A 19,882-nucleotide genomic window follows, 5' to 3' on the forward strand; every position below is an offset into this window, starting at 1 on the left:
TTGGTTTTGGCTTTATTAGTAAGGAGATTGTCTCATCTCAAGCCCGTATAACTGAGTAACCATGGAACCAATTGAGAAAAATGTACAACCCTATAGATACACTTTTCTTTGTACAACCCTATAGGGTCAACATTCAACAATAGCGGGATTTTAAAAGTCGAAGAGGGGAAATGATCGCTACAAAATTTGTGGTAATTAACAACTTTACGTACACAAAAAATGTTAAGATCATCAAAATCACTCCATCTAGTATAACAATTTCTTTTTAATCTTTGCGGGGCAAATACAAATTATACGGTGATTAATACTTCCAACACCAAACAAACTAATTTTTAGAGGAAATGAAAAAAAGAAAACAAAATCTCTGACCACGGAAAGTGTGTGGATCGAACCAAGCTACGGCCAGTGAGAGAGTAAAATCAGACATTTGAAAGGCTAGCCCATTTGCCTACTTCGTAAGGATCCGCATAGTAATATAGCTTGATCCTGTTTGCTAAAGACAGTCCTGCAGCAAATGGAGATGCCCGACCGCTCAAATCAACAGCCTCTGCGGGATCATCTGCAAAAGCTGCTACATCTCCTAGCAGCTTAAACGAAACTCTCTGTGCTTGAATCTGTTTAGGGAAGTCAAAATACATCTTTGTTCCATCTCTCGCCTCAGGCAATCTGTATTCCGCAATTGTCACCGTTTTGTATTGCTCCTGCAGAAAAACATTTTTCAGATCAACATGAAAAAACTTATTACAAGATTTTGGTTTCTGAGGATATAATAAACCGGGAGGCGGAGGAGAGATAGATACCTGAAGAACAGATACTTGTATGTACAAGACGGCCGGAGAGACGTGTCTATCTTCCATTATGATACTCGTCGGGTCCCAAATGTCAACTACATCTGAAGAAGGCGAGTGGGTCACACGAGGCTTTATCGCACTAAAAGCATCTAAACGGAATCCAGCAGCTAAAGGTGAAGCAGGTTGCAGATAAAGTTCCAAGACTAGATCATTCTCCATTGGTCTCTCAACCTCTAGTGGTATCTGGAAGGTGAAAAAAACAAAGATTAGTGACAATAATGGAATTACCACAGAAAAAGGTGAAAGAACAAGCAGTTCTCTAAGGCACTAACCAGGAATCTATTCAAACGTGGGGCTCTGTCCAGCCAGTTTCTTACGCTCATGCTCTCAACACTTTGTAGTGTTTTATCCCTCACGGTGTTTCCAGTGACCAAGATGCGTTTTGCATGAAGACATGGATCATTCTCAATGGTTGCTCCAAAAGAGGCACGCCGAGGAATTGGAGCAAATGGGTTCTCATCCAACGATAAGAGATTAATGTTTTTGTCCAAACTAACTGAGCTGGATCCAAGCCGAGGAAGACGCAGTGTTATCCATATAATGCGGCAGCGAACAGGATTCTTGAAAGCAAATTTTATATGCCTAGGTGCTCTACCAGACTTTTCTGGACCATACAGCTCAGGCGAAGATCTAATAAAGGACTGTACATCCCACTTTCCCATCAAAGTCCGTGCTTCTTTATTTCTGTCGCTGCTGGCCCAAACTTGGACCTGCAATGAAGATACATAAAATGTTGAAATGAGTGCCATCATTCAATTATTGTGGCAGCATTTTCACGTAAGTGATGGCATGGGTTAACAAAAATTCAACTGAAGGTAGAAAAGTCAAACTTACGGTAGGAGCATCAGCATCAGAGTAACCACATGGACTAACGAGTAGAATCACACTGCTGACATCTGAAAGGCTGTTGAGAACAATGACGGCTTCAACAGAGTTTGCAGACGGAGGAGCTTTCCAGTAGGCATTACTTGAAGCAAGATTCAGAGGGGTGAGCAATGAGAAAAATGGTGCTGAATCAGTCCCAGTTTCGACCTAAATTCCATTATGCAAACATTTAAAAGAGAGAAAGGAGGATTAGGTATCATATAACAGCTCTTTCCAAATATAATGAAGTGATCATAATAATTTTAAAACATATAAGAAGCAAATTACCTTATGTAAGAAGCTTGCATATGGGAACTCAGCAAGTGACTCCTCTTGACCCAAAATTTGACGAAGGAAATTGAAGTCTTCTCCATTAGGAGAAGGTTGACCTCTAACAGCAAGATGATTTGTAATGTCAGATCCAAATACCTCATTCAAAGCTTCCCGACCAGCATTATCAACACGACCACTTCTTCGCAAGCTGACCATGACCCTTACATAATCTACAATCAAGGCTTCAAGCACTATTGAGCTGCAGCATTTTTTACAAATGTAATGATCTGAACCTATCGAAGTAGCAGAGACATCTGCAAGACTTCCACCTCCATTCGCAGTGTCCCTGGAGTAAGATTTTGAAAGCAGAAGAGCTCCTTTTCCAGCACAACAAAACCTGCAAGCTTTTTTCATACATTGGAAACACATGAACACTGAGCCCGACTCTCGTCCTGAACTCTTGGTAGAAGATCCAACTGGACTTTTATTGACCTCGGCTCTGACTTGACACATTCCGCCATCACAACCCTCACCAATTCCGGTTATGTTCCAGAAATCTATCACATTATTTTCCAGCTTCCCTAGACCAATAGAAGCTATAATTTTATCTTCAAGAGAAGCCTGGCCCATAACTGCAAGTGCATTTGCTATTCTGCATAATCTTCCAATATATGACTCGTCGTATGAAGAGTTTGGATTAATGGTAGCTGGATCCATTCCAACCGATAACAGTGCCCTATCTCTTTCTGCTGCAGAAATATTGAGATGTAGACGTTCAATTTCAAGCTTCATAGCTTCTACAAACTCAAGCCTCTTTCCCTGTGTTATGCCAGACATGCAGGAATTAACTTTACCATTAAAAATGGAACTTTACGTGGAAAAGATAACATGTGAGAAGAATAGCTAAACCAAGGAAAAATTCATACAGTCAGAACTATAGTTTGTGGCAAGACGTAATTGCATCTCCAGATAACAATTTTCTCCCTCCAAGTTAAATTTAATAGGGATGAAGTAGCATACCATGTTTGGACCCGCAAGGGATTTTAGACAATTTAAGTACAGATGAGCACCACTTTCCTTGGGCCTTTTTTCTTGTGGGACAGACTCGCCAAGAACAGTGTCAGAGCCGCGATATTCAACAACTGCTTGGTCTAAGAAATCAAGCATGTCATTTCCTCCACTTGCAACACATTCCACCACTGGTTGTGGGAAGGGGTCAGAAGAAGAGTCCTCTCCTGTCAAAAGGTCAAGCAGATTACTGGGAAAGGGATCCTTCTGTTGTACTGGTGTGGAAACAGTTTCAGTGTGTAAAGATGTTGAAGCAAACGGATTCAAGTCAGAACAAGATGAAAAAGGACTCTCATCTTCATCTGATTTCCTTGCAAGTTCAGCTAATCTTCCTCCAGTACGTTCACAAGTAAACATTCGTTTCCATGGAAGAGAAATTCCAAGGACTTCTATCTGCAGCACAAACACAATGCAGAAAAAGTGTTTGGTTTTTCTTTTTTTGATGATGGCTAATCATAAACTTTAACGAGTTCAGAGCATGATGAAGCTAATAGATAAATCATCAATTCATGGGTTGGAAACTAGTAAGTACCTGACCAAGAGTCATAGGAATTCTAACAGCACCAGCTGGATAAAATGTAACAGCAACTACACGGGTTAAGAAATCCAACTGTCCTTCTAGTTCTTCAAAATCATATAGCAGTGAAAGACTTGAAGTATCTTTTTCATGAAGACGTGCACCAGCTCCAGTAACAGCCATATCCTCAGAACTAATTGGCCCTGGTAAGGGTATCAGAAGATTTGTACCATTTGCACAGCGTGGTATTGAAGCACCCTGTCCAGAAAACATAATTACAAGTAATCGGTAATCCAGTTGAACTAACTTGCATGTAAGTCTACAGATATCCTACAAACAATAAAACAGAAGGGACAAGACCTAAAAGAGAGCCAACCTCAACAACTAATTTAAGGTCCTCTATGTGGCGTCCAGTTCTCACGTCCACAGTGGATGGACATGTCAAATCATCCGCACCGTGTGATATGGTCAGTAGAAGTTGACATACATGGCAGGGCTCACTGAGATAGATAAATAATTCAACAATATCTGCAGCTTGTGGACATAGCTGCAAAATAAATAAAAGCATGAATTTTTTTAGCTCAAGTCTTCAAGTAAATGAGAACTATTAGGTAATGTAATATCTAAGTGGAGGTACCCAAGTTATGTCCTTCCTCTTGATACTCAGCAGACTGGACGCATCATTGGAACTTTCGGACATGTTAGGTACAGGTTTCAGAAAGAAACCAGATGGTCGAGAAAGTACCTGACATGAATATTTTTTCAGTGCGAAGTAGACAGAGAGTATAGAAAGCAACAAATAGTAGAGTCTACACATCAAAAATATGTTATGCTCTTAGGAATCATATATCTACACACAAGAAAAAAACAAAAACCAAGAGTATTGGTCCAATAAGAAACAAAATCTACCTACGGGCAAAAAACGTGATTGAAAAAAGGTGAGCTGTGAGCTTGGAAGAAGTTTACTGAAATCGTGCCAATGTGCTTACATGTAAAGGCTGGACAGGAATTGATGGAAGATGCTTGAAAAGCCTCATTCCCAGAAACATCTCCAGCTGCTTTTGCCGTGAACTATCAACCATAGCATTTTTATATCTTCTCTGCAGCGTAATTTTCATGTTTTTCTGTGCTGCAGAAAACTGTTTAAATGCTCCTGATTCTTCGCTAAAGATGTTGAGAATTTGGCTGTGCATAGCTTTCGAGCCAGTATAGAGGGTTGCATGGATATCACCTTGTTGCAGAAAAAGATCAGCAAGTTCAGACACAGGAGATAAGATAGTTGATCTCTTAAATTCCTCAAACTTCATGTCAAGTCTCTTCCATGGTTTATCAGGACATGGATGACTCCATGTTGTTGTCTTTGTATTGTGATCTATATAATACGATTTTCCAGTTACTGCATCAGCTCTTTTTTCCCACCCTGGTGGAAGGGGAGCATTATATCCCCCATGATTATTAACAGAATTATAACCATATCCAAGATCAGTATCAAGCGATATTCCTAGCCTTCTACATTGCTCCACAAACACTTGAAGACCACCAAAGAAACTAGCCGCATTTGTTCGGTCCAAAGAATCAGCGCAGTTAAAGCGTATCACCCCATTTTGATGCGATCTCAAACAGAAGGCACCTTCAATGTCATCAATACAGATTACCTCACCTCTGCAATCTTTCAGTCTTTGACGTGAAGGCAAATAGTCACCTTCAGAAATCCCTATTGCCATAGTGGGAGATTTTAGATACATCCACAATCCTTCAATAGTTTGCTGTTCCCCCTTTAGTTTCACGCTGGCATGCCAATCATAATTTATTAGGTGAACACGGGTATGAGGAAGCTTTCCACTGGATCTGATAAAGTTCATAGATTCTTCAAAATGTTGTACTAAGATACATTCTGATTTCCCTTCTCCACTTCTTAGCAAATTAACGCACACAATAGGAACAAAAGCCTTTTTCTTCTGGTTTTCTCCAACTGGTGCATCTAGATTCCTAGTATCATATCGCTTGCTTAATCTTTGGTAATATTCCGTACTGCCTTTATAAGGATCCTTATCTGCCACATAAATTTCTGCTTCTGCCGCAGTCATCTTCAATTCTGCACCCCACCATATTGGTATGGTGCCACGTCGCCAAATGTACGAGTTGAAAGCAATGCTTTGACCATGCCTTTTAGGTATCCATACAAGCTGCTCACACTCAACTTCGTTACCTGCACTACACATATACTTCTAAAATTAGGCACTAGTCAAATCCAGAGCCACACTTTCTAAGGGAACAACAAAGAAATAAAGAGAGAGGAGCATTTTTGGCATGTCACCTGTGCCAGAACATGAATTAATGCCCCTAGCTAGGTAACGAGTCCCTGGATGCAGTCTGCTACGACGGGCCATTAGAGCAACAATCCCTTCTAGCTGACCTGAGCTCCCAAAAGGTCGATATTCTGCAAACCCCTATAATTAACATCAAATAAGAAGACATAATATGATGTCATATCAATTTATATGCTTTTGAAACTTCACATAAAACCGAAATCGGATAGGTAGATCAACCTTCATCAATTCATTAATGGAGGACGAACCTGCAGAAGAATGACACAGTGTTCAGGCAGCCCAATATTCTTAAAAGGCACGGATAACCATCTATTCCAAACAAATTCATCATCAGGGCTTTGCAGTGGCATACGGCTTGGGAAGGGCCGAGTGATGTCTCTAGTATCACAGAAGTAGTGCTTCCCGTCGATGTCAAGCTCTGTCAACTCCTGAATATTCTTGGTTTCACCTTTCCCTTGAGGCTGTGGATTGTGAAGTGGTATTTTGACCCACTGACTCTCAGTCACTGTATAAACACATCCACCACCAGGCAAATCTGGAATACTTGGATTTAGCCTGGTGGCAACTAAAAGCATCCCAAAGCTCCCCAACGCAGCATAACCGAGTATTGCCCTGCCATAAACTGAGTTTCTAACACCTCCTCTTGATCCATTCGTGATATAATCTAAGGCTTCACGCTCTGACTTAAAATTATCAAGACCAGGCTTCCCATTGTACCGCAGGATACCAGTCGTAGGATCGATATAGATAACTTGAGTATCAGCCTTAGATAGCAAACTTGCAATGACATAGACTTCACCAGAGTTTAAGGTGACAACAACTATAGATGTCTTTTTTGAACCACCTTCACCAAGAAGATAAAAAAATTAGCCAACCAAAAGATGAAAAACACCAAGATTGAAAAAAATGAACCACTTGAATCTTCAAAAAGAAACTCACCTGGTGGATGCAGATCCATCTGAACTCAGGACCAAGCGGACCAGGTGCCCTCTTTGACAGCTTCACGGACGAAGATATCAATGTGGAACCAAAAATCTAGCAAAATCCAATGAAATAAGGAACTTCCATTATTTCACATCCAGAGAAATAAAAAGCAACGGAATCCAAAATGCAGCATAGTTAGTTCTATTTCTATACTTAGTTATTCATCAACGCCAAACAAAAACTAAACAGAGAGATCATCTTCCTAACACCACCAATCTCCGATATAAACTGAGCCAAAAGCCAAGAATTTTCTCACAAATTCCGATAAAAGTAATAAACAATTCTGAGTACCAGAGATCTGAGACTTGTTCCGAGAATAGCAAAATTAAAGACGCAATTCGAAGATTCGAGAAAGCAGAAAGATAAATTCTTCAGAGAACCCGAATCGAATCATAAGTCATAAGAGAAGGAACTCACCTTGAAATTGCAGAGATGATCAGATGCAAAATTCACCAAGTCATAGACGAACAAACGAAGATGAAGAGCAAATCTGCTATTACTCAGTCCACGGAATAAAAACAATCATAGTACGACACGTGTGAAACTGTTTAACTGATTTATGAAAAGAGAAGATATTATTGACAAGTTTGAAATCGTCCCCATTAGTTTTAAAATGTTACGAATTGACCCAATCAAAAGAAAAGACAAAATAAAGTATAGAGATGATGATTTAACGGCTTTGGACAAGCCACACGATTCGCTTTGCTTATCTTTTTTTTTTTTTTTTTTTTTTTTTTTTTTTTTTTTTTTTTTTTCGCTTTGCTTATCTTGCTCCACCCAATCCAAATTTCTATCGAATCCACGCGCCTCTATCTTTTTTCAGTACAATCGACATTAACATCTTTCATCAAGCTCAGTCCACTCTTCTCATGAAACTCCATCATCGTCGACCTTGACCCAGATAGGTTATTAAAGTTACTGCATTTTATCTCTCCCTGAGTTTCTTCTGTTGTTTAAGGTTCCAAACATGCTCAGACTGAGTAATTAGATGATGGGTCTTTCTTTTTGCAGGTTTCAGACGAAGCCCATTATTGTAATCTGCTGCTGGAGTTTACTTGTCTGTATCTTCTTCTTGTTGGGTCACTGTATCTTCTTGGTCTGTGATTTTTGTTTTGTTCTCCTTGGGACGTTCTTTATTCTGGCTTTGATTTACTGGATTGTTCTTTTTCCCCTAAAATCTATTTGTTGTTCCTTTTCCGGTATGTTATGAAAGCTATGAGATTGCTATAAAAATCCAGGACTGATCAAAATGTTTCCCCTGTGCTCGGCCACAAGCTGCCATTACCATTCTCAGGTGAGAATTTTTCTTTATAGAAGTAGAAGCAAAAAGCTAATTGGTAGAAAATTTATTGAAGCTATTTAATTTTAGCTCTGGGATTTTATGGTTTGTTAGGATTGTGGTGAATATGCTTTGTTATAAAGGTTTTGGTTTCGTTTTCATAGATAAGTGAGTACCTCATAACGAATTGGTTCTGCAGATTTTATTTCCTGGCAATTGGCGAGGCTGTTCTTCCTTCAGGAGAGAGTTGATTCACAGATACAGTTCTGGTGACAATGCCTTCTTTCGTATCTCTAATGGAACACGCCTGCAGAAGACTTTCTTACCTCAAGCCACTGGGAGTTTCTTCACCGGTACTATCGAGAAAGTAGAGCAACCAGTATCAACATTCAGAAGTTTGTGCCAGAATGAGTTGGACAGAATAAACGTTTATGACTTGAGTGAAGCTGTTGTAGCGGGTGATGGGGGACTGGCATATGTAGATGGAGAAGATGTTTTCCCTGCTGAAGCTGTTGTAGCAGATGTTTCCCCTGTTGAAGCTGTTGTACCAGATGTTTCTCCTGTTGAAGCTGTTGTACCAGATGTTTCCCGTGTTGAAAGCCCTTCTGCTGAGACTTTAACCGAAAAGAGCAGTAGCCTTATAGACTCGGTTGAGTCGGGAACCAAATTGAGTCTTGAGATATCTCAGGATACTTCAGTCTCTCTTCCGGATACTCTGGATCTCAATCCAGGATCACTTCTTGATGCGAAAGCTAGCTTTGATGACTTTTCTTCTGGGCTCAAAGAGTCCTTCAGCTCATCACTAAACCAAGGAGAAAATGCTGTAAAGAACTCTTTGGATTCCTTCTCCTCGTCTGTGACATCTATTACAAAGAATGCTTCTGAAGTTGTAGATGATGCATTTAACAGAGCGTTTTCTGCGGTCGACCAAACAGGAGATATAGCTGGAGATAAGTTTTCAAGTTTTTCTACTGGCTTGAAGGAAGCTTCACACAGAGCAGCTGTTATTGCCATTGATCTGTTGAGGCAATCAGTTAGTATTGCAGAAAGTTCTGTAACAAATGGAGTTTCTTTTGTTGTGTACTCTTATGGGTCAGCAAAAGATTTATTTCCTCCAGATGTTAAGAGTGCCCTTAACTCGTCAGAAGATGTTGCTCTAAAAGTATTGAGTCCCGTGGGAGCTGTGTTGCAGCAGGTGCTTTGTCTTATATACTGAAGGTTCATTCATATTTTCGAAGAAGAAAATTAATTCTTGATGGACTACATGTTTCTAACAGTATCATGATGAACAGGTATCTGTTGCCATTGGAGGTTTGGAGAGAAATTTCGGTTTGGATCCAGATGACCCAATCATTCACCTTTTTCTATTCGTAGGCACCACAGGAACCTTTTGGTACACGGCGATTCTTACCCTAGAAGGATATTAAACTTGCTTTTCTTGAGAGGACAATGTAGTATAGAAGAATTTATATTTTCCACCAGATATTTGCAGGGTTCTATATCGGGTTTGGACATATGGTGGATATGCTGGAGATTTGTCTCCCAAGTCAACTCTGGACCTTTTAAGATCAAGAGAAAAGTCAGTGCTCATAGATGTCAGGCCTGAAGTAAGATGCTCTTAAGTTTCTAACAAGTTCCCGTTTCTTGATATATAACTTTTCAAAACCTTCCACAATTGGCTATTTCTTTCACATAATGTTCATCAAAGACTTTGAGTTGAAATAAAAATGCTCATTTTGGCTACTGTCTTTTTGAAGGCCTTGAGAGAGAAAGATGGAATCCCTGATCTGCGGAGATCAGCTCGATTTCGATATTCTAGCGTGACACTGCCTGAGGTTGGTTTTGCATCCTCATTGTTGTTGACCACAGCAAATATAGAAACTCTACAGATGTAATATATGAACACAACGAAGTTTCAGCAATCAGTGCTACAGAATGTCAATGATCAAGAAATGTCACTTCGAGTAGGATAAAAGACGTTCCTTTGTTCACAGTTTTTATGGTTCTTGTTCTTGATTCATGTTTAAGGTTGACGGTGCTGTCAAACGGCTACTGAAAGGTGGAAGTGAAGTTGATGATATCTTGACAGCAGTAATCATCAAGAACTTGAAAATAGTTCAGGTGTGCTACCTGCATGCTTCTTTTGTAACTTACTATGGTTTTGTGCATGGTCGAGCTGTTTCAGATTCTAAGTATGCTGACATCTCATAATTTTGCTTACTCTGCTACTTATAGGACAGGTCCAAGGTTATTGTTATGGATGCTGATGGAACTCGTTCGAAGGGTATTGCGAGAGCCCTGAGAAAAGTTGGGATTAAGGCAAGTCATTTGGGCCTAATTCACTTTGAGCACTATAATTACCTTGAAACATTTTTGAATAAACTCTTCATTGGTTGCTTATATTGTGATAGAGACCATACTTGGTGCAAGGTGGCTTTAGATCATGGGTTAAGGAAGGTCTTCGTGTGAAGGAGCCGAAACCTGAGACAACACTTACGATCCTCAACGAGGTAATACCATCTGAATACAATTCTTTTTGGATTATTGCTCCTGACGAAATTGAAACTACTCTCAAATCTTTTCATCAGTAAGTTAACATATCTAAAATGCTTTTCAGGAAGCTGAGGCGATTCTTGAAGACATAAATCCTTCTCCATTGCAACTAGTAGGAGTTGGTGTGGTATGCTTCTAGTTCTATTTTTCTATTTCCGTAAAATACTAATCCCATCCTGACTAATATAAGAAGATCTATCTATGCAGGGTTTTTTCGCAGCATTGTATGCTTTGTCTGGTGCGTTTAACTCTTTCTCATTTCCTCTTTTGAATTCTCATACTCGCCACAACACACAAGTTCCTCACTTCCACCTTTACACTTACATGATTGCTCTATCTCTCGCAGAGTGGGAGAAAACACTGCAACTCATAGCTGTCATTGGCCTCGGTCTGGTATATATATACTAGCCCCTTTTACTGGTTTCTAAGTTTTGTCAAATTATCGTTGCTTTGTCTTGTTTCTCAAGTCTCAGACATTATGCAGACTATATACCAACGACTTTCTTCATATGATGACTCCGAAGACTTCAAACAAGACGTCAGGTATAAAAGCGCCATCATTAGACCCTTCTTCAATAACAAAACCTCTGTTCTGTCTTAACAAAGATTGTTTCTTCTTCTTCTTCTTCTTGTTCAAGGCTGTTGCTTGCACCAGTGAGACTCGGAGCTCAGGCTTTCTCATGGGCTGCAGGAAAACTCGAAACAAATGGTGTTGGGCTCCCAACTTCACCTTCGTCTTCAGATGTTCGAAGCCGGGTTTTGCAAGCTGCTGCTAAGCATGAATCTAAGCCCTCTGATGAAACTTCTGAAAGTCTCCAAGATGCATCATCGTCACCAGAAGAAGCTTTGAACAACGTTGATGTCTCCGAAGCGTAAAGGCTCGAAAATTGTTTTATATTAATTTGCCAAGAATTACTTTGTTTTTCGTCTCTTGGAACCGTTAACATTCATCATTGATACACAACAGAAAAAGTGTAATTCAAAAACTTTTTCTTTTCGTTCGGATGCTGCTGCTGAGAGTGTCTTGCAATTTTAGAACTAGCTTGTAGTTGGGTCAAAAGTAAACTTATTACAGCGGTTTCTCCACAAATCAATTTGGCATACTTAGGGTTTAGTGAAACGCAATCTCTTATATCGTCATCCTTTTTTTTTTTTTGTCTCGTCCTATATATAAGATAGCCGTCTTTTTCATAAGTCTGGACTGGTTTTTGCACTTGAAGCTTGAGGGAGAGAAACAATGGTGAGTTCATATCCCACTCTCAATTATTTCGTATTATATAAGAACAAACTTATGAATCGTTCCTCGCTTGATATGATCGGCTACAGTACTTGAAATTATGGTTATTTTACCAAACACGTAGATTCAAATTGATTCCGATGGAACTATTGTATTGTCGTTTTGTTTAGATTCTTAGGTTTTCTAGATTTGATTACGTCTGGTGTAGAAGTTTTACATTCGTTCCTCAGGTTTATATAGCTTTGAGAGATTAAAATTAGCTACATTGGAAACTTGAACTGTGTCTTTCAAAAATCTGCAGGTTCTCGTAAAGCCCCAGAATTCAAGGCCTTATTCGATGAGGTATCAGGTCAAATACAGGAGAAGAAGAGGTATCATTCTACACAGAGAGAAACATTTGTTTTTCATTAATCAAAAGCTAACATTTTGCTGTGACATTTCTCGTTTTTTTAATAGATGGCAAGACTGATTATCGTGCCAGAATCCGTCGTCTTATCAATCAAGACAAGAACAAATACAACACTCCAAAGTATCGCTTTGTTGTTAGATTTGTATCCTTTTAGCTCATCACATTCTTCTTATCAAGTCCTGCTATCTACATTTTTCCTATCGAGTTTTGTTTGGCCTTGATCGGTGTATCGTAGACAAACAAAGACATAACGGCACAGCTTGTATCTGCGAGCATTGCTGGTGATGTAATTCTTGCTGCTGCTTATGCTCACGAGCTGCCGCAATATGGGCTTAATGTTGGTCTTACAAACTATTCTGCAGGTGATTTTACTTTTACAGAAATGTTATAGGCAACTAATATCTCTCAGTTCTCTTGAATTGATCACTTATCTTTGATTATTGTGATGACTGGTTAGCATACTGTACTGGACTTCTCCTGGCTCGACGTGTCCTGAAAATGTTTGAAATGGATGCAGAGTATGAAGGAAATCTCGAGGTATCCCTATAAAAACGCTTCTTTTTTTTGTTCCTGGTGTATAATTGAAATGTTTTAATAATGCTCAGTTTTGCATTAGGCCTCTGGGGAAGATTTCTCAGTGGAACCTACTGAGAACAGGAGACCGTTCCGTGCTCTTCTTGACGTTGGACTTATCAGAACAACTACCGGAAACCGTGTCTTTGGTGCTCTGAAGGTATGCAGTTCGATAAATTTAACACTTCTGTGATAATTGCTTTTGGTGTTGATCAGAAATTTTGCTTAACGTGTTATGTTTGTTGTTAAAAAGGGTGCACTTGATGGTGGTCTTGATATACCTCATAGCGACAAGAGATTCGCGGGATTCTCCAAAGAAAACAAACAGCTCGATTTCGCAACTCACGCCAAATACATCTATGGTGGTCATGTTGCGGATTACATGAAGGTTAAAACCCGAAACAACTAAAATGTCCCCTGCTTTCTACTCTGTTTTTTCTGTGTACATAGCAAACCAAAATGTTTTGTAATTTCTTTTGTAGACTCTAAACGAAGACGAGCCCGAGAAATTCCAGACTCATTTCAGTGAGTATGTGAAGAAAGGCATTGAAGCAGATGAAATGGAGGCATTGTACAAGAAGGTTCATGCCGCGATCCGAGCTGACCCGTTAGCTAAAAAGGCTGGGAAGCAATCTCTAAAGGAGCATAAGAGGTTTAACTTGAAGAAGCTTACTTATAAACAGAGGAAAGCTAACTTGATTGACCGTATTACTACACTTAACTCTGCTGCTGAAGCCATCGATGAAGATGACAACGAGTGAAAACGTTTTTCTCATTAAATCTTGGCAAAATTCTTTATTTCCGTCCAGTTTTGATCTACCTTCGTGGCTTTGAATTTTTACTATAGATATATTTACTCTTTTTCCTACTTGTGAATTTACATTTTGCAAGCGTTTTAAAATTATCAATAAAAAATAAACCGAAAGGTAGAATTTGAAAAGAAATTATAATAATTTTTAGCTGTGAAACTGTTTACAGATATTTTAATTAATCTTAATGCTAAATTATTGAAATTGCAAAATAGTCCCTCGAAAATATACATCGTGATTTAGTAGATATGAATGACTAAACATTGTCAATATCTGTCGAACACAACTAATAATAATTTCAATGTGTAATCATATTTACCAAAAAAAAAAAAAAACTACAAAGAATGGATAAATCAACGTCATTAGCAGAACTGTTGTTTTTTTTTTTTTTTTAATCATATGACAGATAGAAAACAATGATAAAATACAGAAGGCTTACGTGGTGATGCAGTGGATTTATCATTTGATTGCTGGACTGCCGTTTTTGTTACTAAATCTTATGAACTTTTTTTAAAAAAAATATAAGATATATAACAAATTTAACTATTTAAGAACTCATAAATTTGTTGTAGATTTTTTGTTTTTGTTTTGCTATCTCCAGCTATCTACTCAAAAACGAATCACATCATTACCCAAAAAGGCCAAGTGTAGCAGAAGGAAATATTTATTTTATTAACATGTAAATGAAAACAAACCAGTTATACACATATTTAAACTACCAAATTTAGGGTCGAATTTATTTTTTAAGAAAATAATTATAATTACAAAATAATTTAAAAAATTGTTAGACTAATTTGAATTAAGTTTGTTAATAATTTTTTTGAGGTTTCTTTGTTAGTGATTGTGATGTCAAACTTCAGTTGTGGTGATTATAGATCGTAAAACATAATAAGAGTCAAAATTCGTGTTAATTTTTACGAAATCGAATAAAAAAGGATAAAACTAATCGAAAAAACTGAAGAAAAAAAAAATTGAATTGATTTTCTATATTGCAAAATGAATTACAAAATGAATGACGGTAAAGTGCTCTACAAAGTTATCTCCTCCTCCATGGTCGTACCTTTTATAGCCTCTCTTGTCACTAATTTGCATATCGTAACGCCTCCGACTCGGTATTCGGCATAAGCCTCATCATGTAATATCAAAATTTGATTGTTTGATGTGATTAATTGGAATTCCGCAAATACTTTAAGCGAAAGGTGCTAGTGACAAAAAGTGGACCAATTACATAATGGGCTTCCGAGGTAACATGTTTCGAGATGTCTTTCATGGGCTTTTCGGTTTCTTGAATTACGTCAAATGGGCTTTTTCTGGTTATAAATCTTTGATGCTAATGATTTTTTTGTGGACCGAATTTATGTGCGAAATCTGACACCAACAGTAGGATATATGCCGTTACACGTGTTATATTTTTCATTTCAAAGTATAATAACTTTTTTATATATATACAAACTATTAAATATCAAATATCTATATATTTTCTAAATAAGTAAATTGATTTTACAAAAAAATATTATTACACTAAATTTAAAATATATGAAAAATAGGAAAGAAATTTAAAAAATAAACACAAATTAGGAAGTGAATTTTAAGAGTATGTATCCAAATTGTATTGCCATGTTTGTATTTAATTTAAGAGGGTGTATGAAAAGCACACAATCTTCTTCTAACAACTTACCTAAAAACATCTTACTTATAAACTTCCATAAATTAATAGTTTTTATTTTATTTTCAGAAGCTTAACTATAATAAGATTAGTTAGTTTTTTTTTTCCCATATGAAAAAGGAAATAGACAGCAGAATTCCTATAAGTTCAAAAAACTTACTTAAAACTAGCAAATATTATCAAAACTCATATCTCCTGAATCCTCCATGAGTTAAACATCCATACTTACACATCCACTATATAAGTTTAGTTCACTACCACTAGACCCAACAAAAAAAAAAGCATCACTTCTCTTAACAGAATAGTTTAAGGTTGTGAGAGACAAAAGAAAACCATGGAGCCAACTAATGATGCTGAGACGGTGGAAACTCAAGGGGAGGTTACAACCGCTCTTTTGCCGTCATCTCAAATGCTCAAGACGACTAACGATGTTCCGGAGACTCTCAGCCATGACGGAAGATATATCCAATACAATCTATTTGGGCATATCTTTGAACTCACCGCAAAGTATAAGCCACCGATTATGCCTATTGGCAGAGGTGCTTGTGGCATTGTTTGGTAATTTCTTTTTAACATAATAGTTTCATTTCTTTTCCTAATCATTTTGAGCTCTAATGTCCATGACCATATTTTTGTGTGTAATTTATGGATTTGGTTGATAAGTTTCATCTTTTTATGAGAAAAATTCGAATCATTTCAATCTTAGAGATCTCTAAACATTTGTCTTTTATTTCATGAGAATTTTTTTTCTTTCTTCCCTTAGTAAAAAGCTCACTTGACACATTAGTTTTTACTTTATTCACAGTTCGGCTATGGACTCAGAGACCAATGAGAAGGTAGCAATAAAGAAAATAATGCATGTATTTGATAACACTATCGAAGCGAAGAGAATTCTCCGTGAAATCAAGCTTCTTCGTCACTTCGATCATGAGAATGTTCGTTTGATTTAATCACTATCCTCTCACCTTTTTATTTTATTTTGTTATTCATTAAAAGCTAACTATGTAATACCATTGTTTTCTATAGATTGTTGGAATCAGAGACGTAATCTTGCCTCCTCAGAGAGATTCATTCGAAGATGTTTACATTGTGTATGAATTGATGGAGTTTGATCTTTATCGAACTTTAAAATCCGATCAAGAACTAACCAAAGATCATTGCATGGTTTGTGTTTAGAATTATTGTTTCTTGAAACTTAAAATCATTTGATTAGAGAGCTTGACAATCTTCAAATTTTTTCGCAGTATTTCATGTACCAAATCCTGCGCGGATTAAAGTACATTCATTCTGCCAATGTGCTACATAGAGATTTAAAACCAAGCAATCTCCTCTTGACTACACAATGCGACTTAAAGATTTGTGATTTCGGGCTTGCTCGTGCCACTCCTGAGAGTAATTTAATGACTGAGTATGTTGTCACAAGATGGTACCGTGCACCCGAGCTTCTGTTGGGCTCTTCTGATTATACCGCAGCAATAGATGTTTGGTCTGTTGGCTGTATTTTCATGGAAATAATGAACCGCGAACCGCTCTTCCCCGGTAAAGATCAAGTTAATCAGCTTCGTTTGCTTATGGAGGTAGTCAAGTAAAACCCTTTTTTGAGCCAAGATCATATACGTTTTTTGTGACTCATGATTAGCTTAAAAAGTCTTGGAATCTCTTTTTGCAGCTCATTGGCACTCCATCTGAAGAAGAGCTTGGATCGTTAAGTGAATGTGCAAAGCGATACATAAGGCAGCTTCCTAAGCTTCCTCGCCAATCTTTTTCTGAGAAATTCCCGAATGTGCCTCCTTTAGCAATAGACTTGGTGGAGAAGATGTTAACATTTGACCCTAGACAGAGAATCTCAGGTCAGTTTCTGTCTCTATATAGCCTCTTTTGCAGTTTTATTTGGATTCTTATCATCAGTTTGCCACTTTTCAGTTAAAGAAGCGCTTGCTCATCCATACCTTAGCCCGCTTCACGACATTACAGATGAACCAGAGTGCCCAGAGCCCTTCAACTTCGAGTTAGATGAACATCAACTCACAGAGGAGCAGATTAAGGAGTTAATCTACTGTGAAGCCCTAGCTTTCAACCCTGAAACCAGCAATGATTGAAAAGGACCATCTTTGATCCTTGTTCTGTTTTTTCTTTTCCTTTTCTGATTTTTTTTGGGATAATTTCTTTTTTTCATTTCCTTCATTTTTTCATTTCTCAGAAAATTTTGATGTGCTAAGATTTTCTGCTAGATTCCCCGAATAAATCCCTTTTGATGTTGTCAAATTTCATTTTTTAAGCAAATAAACTGAAAAACCATGATTATGTGGGACATTATTGCGACTCTCAATCCAACAAATAATAGTACATGAGCTATCGTCAAAAATATAACATTGCAACAAGGAAGAAAGCAATCATATCCTAATTTGAGTATTTTGATTGAAGACAATCTTACTCTTTGTAATAGTTCATTTGCAGTTTTGCTTGTGTCAATTCTTCAGATTGCCAAAGAATTTAGAGAGTGGTACAGGGCCATCGGTTTCGTCTTTACTTTTGCTAGAGTGTTTGTCTCTGCTGGACTTGTGCTTCCTCTCCTTCTTTGATCGTTTCGAACTTGATCTTGATCTTCTAGATTCATCTTCATCACTACTAGATGATGACTCTGAGGACGAATAATGCTGCAAACTCATAACAAAACCCAACATGGTTAATATTAAAATAAGGTATAAAACCTGACACTATCTGTTATAAGCTAAAGCTAAATTTTTTAAAAACACCTTTCTCTTTTTGCTTTTCTTCTTCTTTGAATCTCTATCTTTCTTATCTGCGAGGTCATTGAACCATTGGAGACCAGTTAATAACTTCCTCAAAAAGAAGGTTTACATATTATGTTAAGTTAAGTGGATTATAAAACCTTTACGGGACTTATCACTAGAATAGTTCCTTCCTTTGGAGAGTTTCAACGACCTTTCTGCATCCAGCTGAGCTCTATACTCACGCATCAGTTTATCAGTATCTGCTTCAAGTTCTCCCTTTTTCATTTCTTCTTCCTACACATGTTACATGAAAGAAAGATATAATGGTTAACATTTCCTAATGTTCCATACTCACAATACAGAGAGGCTGCAATTAGTAAGAAATTGATATCGCAGATAATAAAAATGTTAAAAATGAGCTTGACTAGAGTTACTTCAAAACCTTGACATAGAGATAGACGTAATGGGGAAGGAAGAAACACTAGTTCTTAAATGAATACACAAAGACGGCATATCTGTGGCTGAAGATGAATAAGCGACAGAGGGAAAGGAAATGATTTGTTGGATTAAAGCTTCTAAATTGACGACAATAATAGGCTAACAGCGATCTTATGAATACTTAATCATCAATGGTCAATTGATTATCTACGGCATTATAACAAGGACCAACATTCCATACAACATTCAGAAGATATAACAATGGAAAGTTCTAAAGCGACATAAGGATTACCTTTTGCTTCTGCTTATACTCTTCCCATGTAATAGTATGTGTAGTCTTGAGGCTAGCCAAACGAGCCGCATGCCACTCTGGTGTATGAAATGAACCATCCACCTGAGACAATCCTCATCAGAAATGTTCCGGTACCAGTACAAAATATGAGCATCAAGCTAAAAAAAAAAAGACCCAAAACTTGACAGAGAAAGAAGCAAATTGCTCCATATCAACGTATGACTTCTCCAAATGCTTCGCCAATTGCTCCATATCAACGTATGACTTCTCCAAATGCTTCTTTGTGTTCACAGATTACAACAACAACAATGACAGACTCTTGAATCACTGTAACACAAACTCTAATCCAAACACTTTACGAAATTACATCTAAACATGGACTTGGTATCGTCTAAAAGACCTAACAGGCTAGATACAAGTTGTTCCTCAAAAATTGGGACTCAAAAAGGATCTGCAAAAGATTGTAGGCTTGACTCTCGATAACCCAATAACACAAACATGAACAAAACCACAAGTAATCAATCAAATTGGATTTTTGTGAGGAGAAGTAAAAAACATAATCAATTGCAATTGCAATGAAGAAGATAGTATGAAAAGGTACAAACCATTCCGTCTTCAACTTCATCCGGCTGGGCGGAGCTGGAACCAACCCTAGATCTCTGCATAGCCTTGTAAGCTTGATTCTTCCCCATAGCTGATACAATTAAACCCACAAGAAAAAGTCCCCAAATTTCTTGCAGGAGAAAGAGAGTTTAGAGAGATTGAAGATGAAAGAAGCTGTGAGGATTTTGATTAAATCTAGGGTTTGGGGATTAACGGTCCAAAGGGAGAGGATTTAGGGATCTGTAGAGAAAGCAAACGAGAGAGAGAGAGACGAGAAGAGAAACTGTGAGGCCCAACCGAAACGCACTGGAGATTTAATTTCACCCCCAAATTAAAAAATCAAAATCTTTAAAGGACTAATATTCAATTATTATTAGTTTTAAACTTTTTTAATACGAAAA

The 19,882-nt window shown here is 37.7% G+C and overlaps 5 protein-coding genes across 9 annotated transcripts; 3 read left to right on the top strand and 2 right to left on the bottom strand.

The window, feature by feature from the left end:
• Positions 1–174: 174 nt before the first annotated feature.
• On the bottom strand, positions 175–7,421 carry LOC9314357 (probable phosphoinositide phosphatase SAC9). Of its 3 annotated transcripts, none has more exons than XM_002878243.2 (14): positions 7,305–7,421; positions 6,843–6,938; positions 6,152–6,747; positions 5,891–6,023; positions 4,563–5,782; positions 4,211–4,318; positions 3,950–4,120; positions 3,589–3,831; positions 3,009–3,449; positions 2,004–2,807; positions 1,686–1,883; positions 1,124–1,561; positions 801–1,034; positions 175–701 (listed from the first exon to the last, which is right to left on the bottom strand). In XM_002878243.2, exons 2-14 carry the CDS (start codon positions 6,859–6,861, stop codon positions 420–422), a joined length of 4,887 nt encoding a protein of 1,628 aa, XP_002878289.1. In that variant the 5' UTR covers positions 6,862–6,938; positions 7,305–7,421; the 3' UTR covers positions 175–419. The 3 variants fall into 3 exon arrangements, with proteins under 3 accessions (XP_002878289.1, XP_020880115.1, XP_020880116.1); XM_021024456.1 differs by having other exon boundaries at positions 6,123–6,747; XM_021024457.1 differs by lacking the exons at positions 6,152–6,747; positions 6,843–6,938; positions 7,305–7,421 and having other exon boundaries at positions 4,563–5,787; positions 5,891–5,997.
• A 242-nt stretch (positions 7,422–7,663) lies between these two features.
• LOC9314358 lies at positions 7,664–11,721 on the top strand. 3 transcript variants are annotated; one of them, XR_002331758.1, is made up of 15 exons: positions 7,664–7,792; positions 7,899–7,983; positions 8,101–8,181; positions 8,366–9,361; positions 9,459–9,559; positions 9,659–9,773; positions 9,924–10,001; positions 10,195–10,287; positions 10,402–10,485; positions 10,578–10,676; positions 10,784–10,846; positions 10,913–10,957; positions 11,066–11,112; positions 11,204–11,262; positions 11,358–11,721. XR_002331758.1 is itself a non-coding variant. In XM_021024459.1 (15 exons), exons 3-15 carry the CDS (start codon positions 8,137–8,139, stop codon positions 11,593–11,595), a joined length of 2,049 nt encoding a protein of 682 aa, XP_020880118.1. In that variant the 5' UTR covers positions 7,666–7,801; positions 7,899–7,983; positions 8,101–8,136; the 3' UTR covers positions 11,596–11,721. The 3 variants fall into 3 exon arrangements, 2 of the variants coding, with proteins under 2 accessions (XP_020880118.1, XP_020880117.1); XM_021024459.1 differs by having other exon boundaries at positions 7,666–7,801; positions 10,927–10,957; XM_021024458.1 differs by having other exon boundaries at positions 7,666–7,792; positions 10,927–10,957.
• A 132-nt stretch (positions 11,722–11,853) lies between these two features.
• Positions 11,854–13,878, top strand: LOC9312591 (60S ribosomal protein L5). The gene is made up of 8 exons (XM_002876477.2): positions 11,854–11,959; positions 12,258–12,327; positions 12,413–12,507; positions 12,601–12,727; positions 12,823–12,902; positions 12,982–13,098; positions 13,192–13,326; positions 13,421–13,878. Exons 1-8 carry the CDS (start codon positions 11,957–11,959, stop codon positions 13,697–13,699), a joined length of 906 nt encoding a protein of 301 aa, XP_002876523.1. The 5' UTR covers positions 11,854–11,956; the 3' UTR covers positions 13,700–13,878.
• Positions 13,879–15,416: 1,538 nt separating this feature from the next.
• LOC9312592 (mitogen-activated protein kinase 10) lies at positions 15,417–17,678 on the top strand. Its single transcript, XM_002876478.2, has 6 exons — positions 15,417–15,971; positions 16,219–16,348; positions 16,440–16,577; positions 16,658–16,990; positions 17,083–17,263; positions 17,337–17,678. The coding sequence occupies exons 1-6, from the start codon at positions 15,748–15,750 to the stop codon at positions 17,510–17,512; spliced, it is 1,182 nt and encodes a 393-aa protein (XP_002876524.1). The 5' UTR covers positions 15,417–15,747; the 3' UTR covers positions 17,513–17,678.
• Positions 17,679–17,683: 5 nt separating this feature from the next.
• Positions 17,684–19,882, bottom strand: LOC9312593 (protein FAM133B). Its single transcript, XM_021024438.1, has 5 exons — positions 19,484–19,882; positions 18,879–18,980; positions 18,307–18,442; positions 18,170–18,216; positions 17,684–18,070 (listed from the first exon to the last, which is right to left on the bottom strand). The coding sequence occupies exons 1-5, from the start codon at positions 19,568–19,570 to the stop codon at positions 17,882–17,884; spliced, it is 561 nt and encodes a 186-aa protein (XP_020880097.1). The 5' UTR covers positions 19,571–19,882; the 3' UTR covers positions 17,684–17,881.

This window comes from Arabidopsis lyrata (genome assembly GCF_000004255.2).
Source record: "Arabidopsis lyrata subsp. lyrata unplaced genomic scaffold ARALYscaffold_5, whole genome shotgun sequence".
Classification (NCBI taxonomy): Eukaryota; Viridiplantae; Streptophyta; class Magnoliopsida; order Brassicales; family Brassicaceae; genus Arabidopsis; species Arabidopsis lyrata.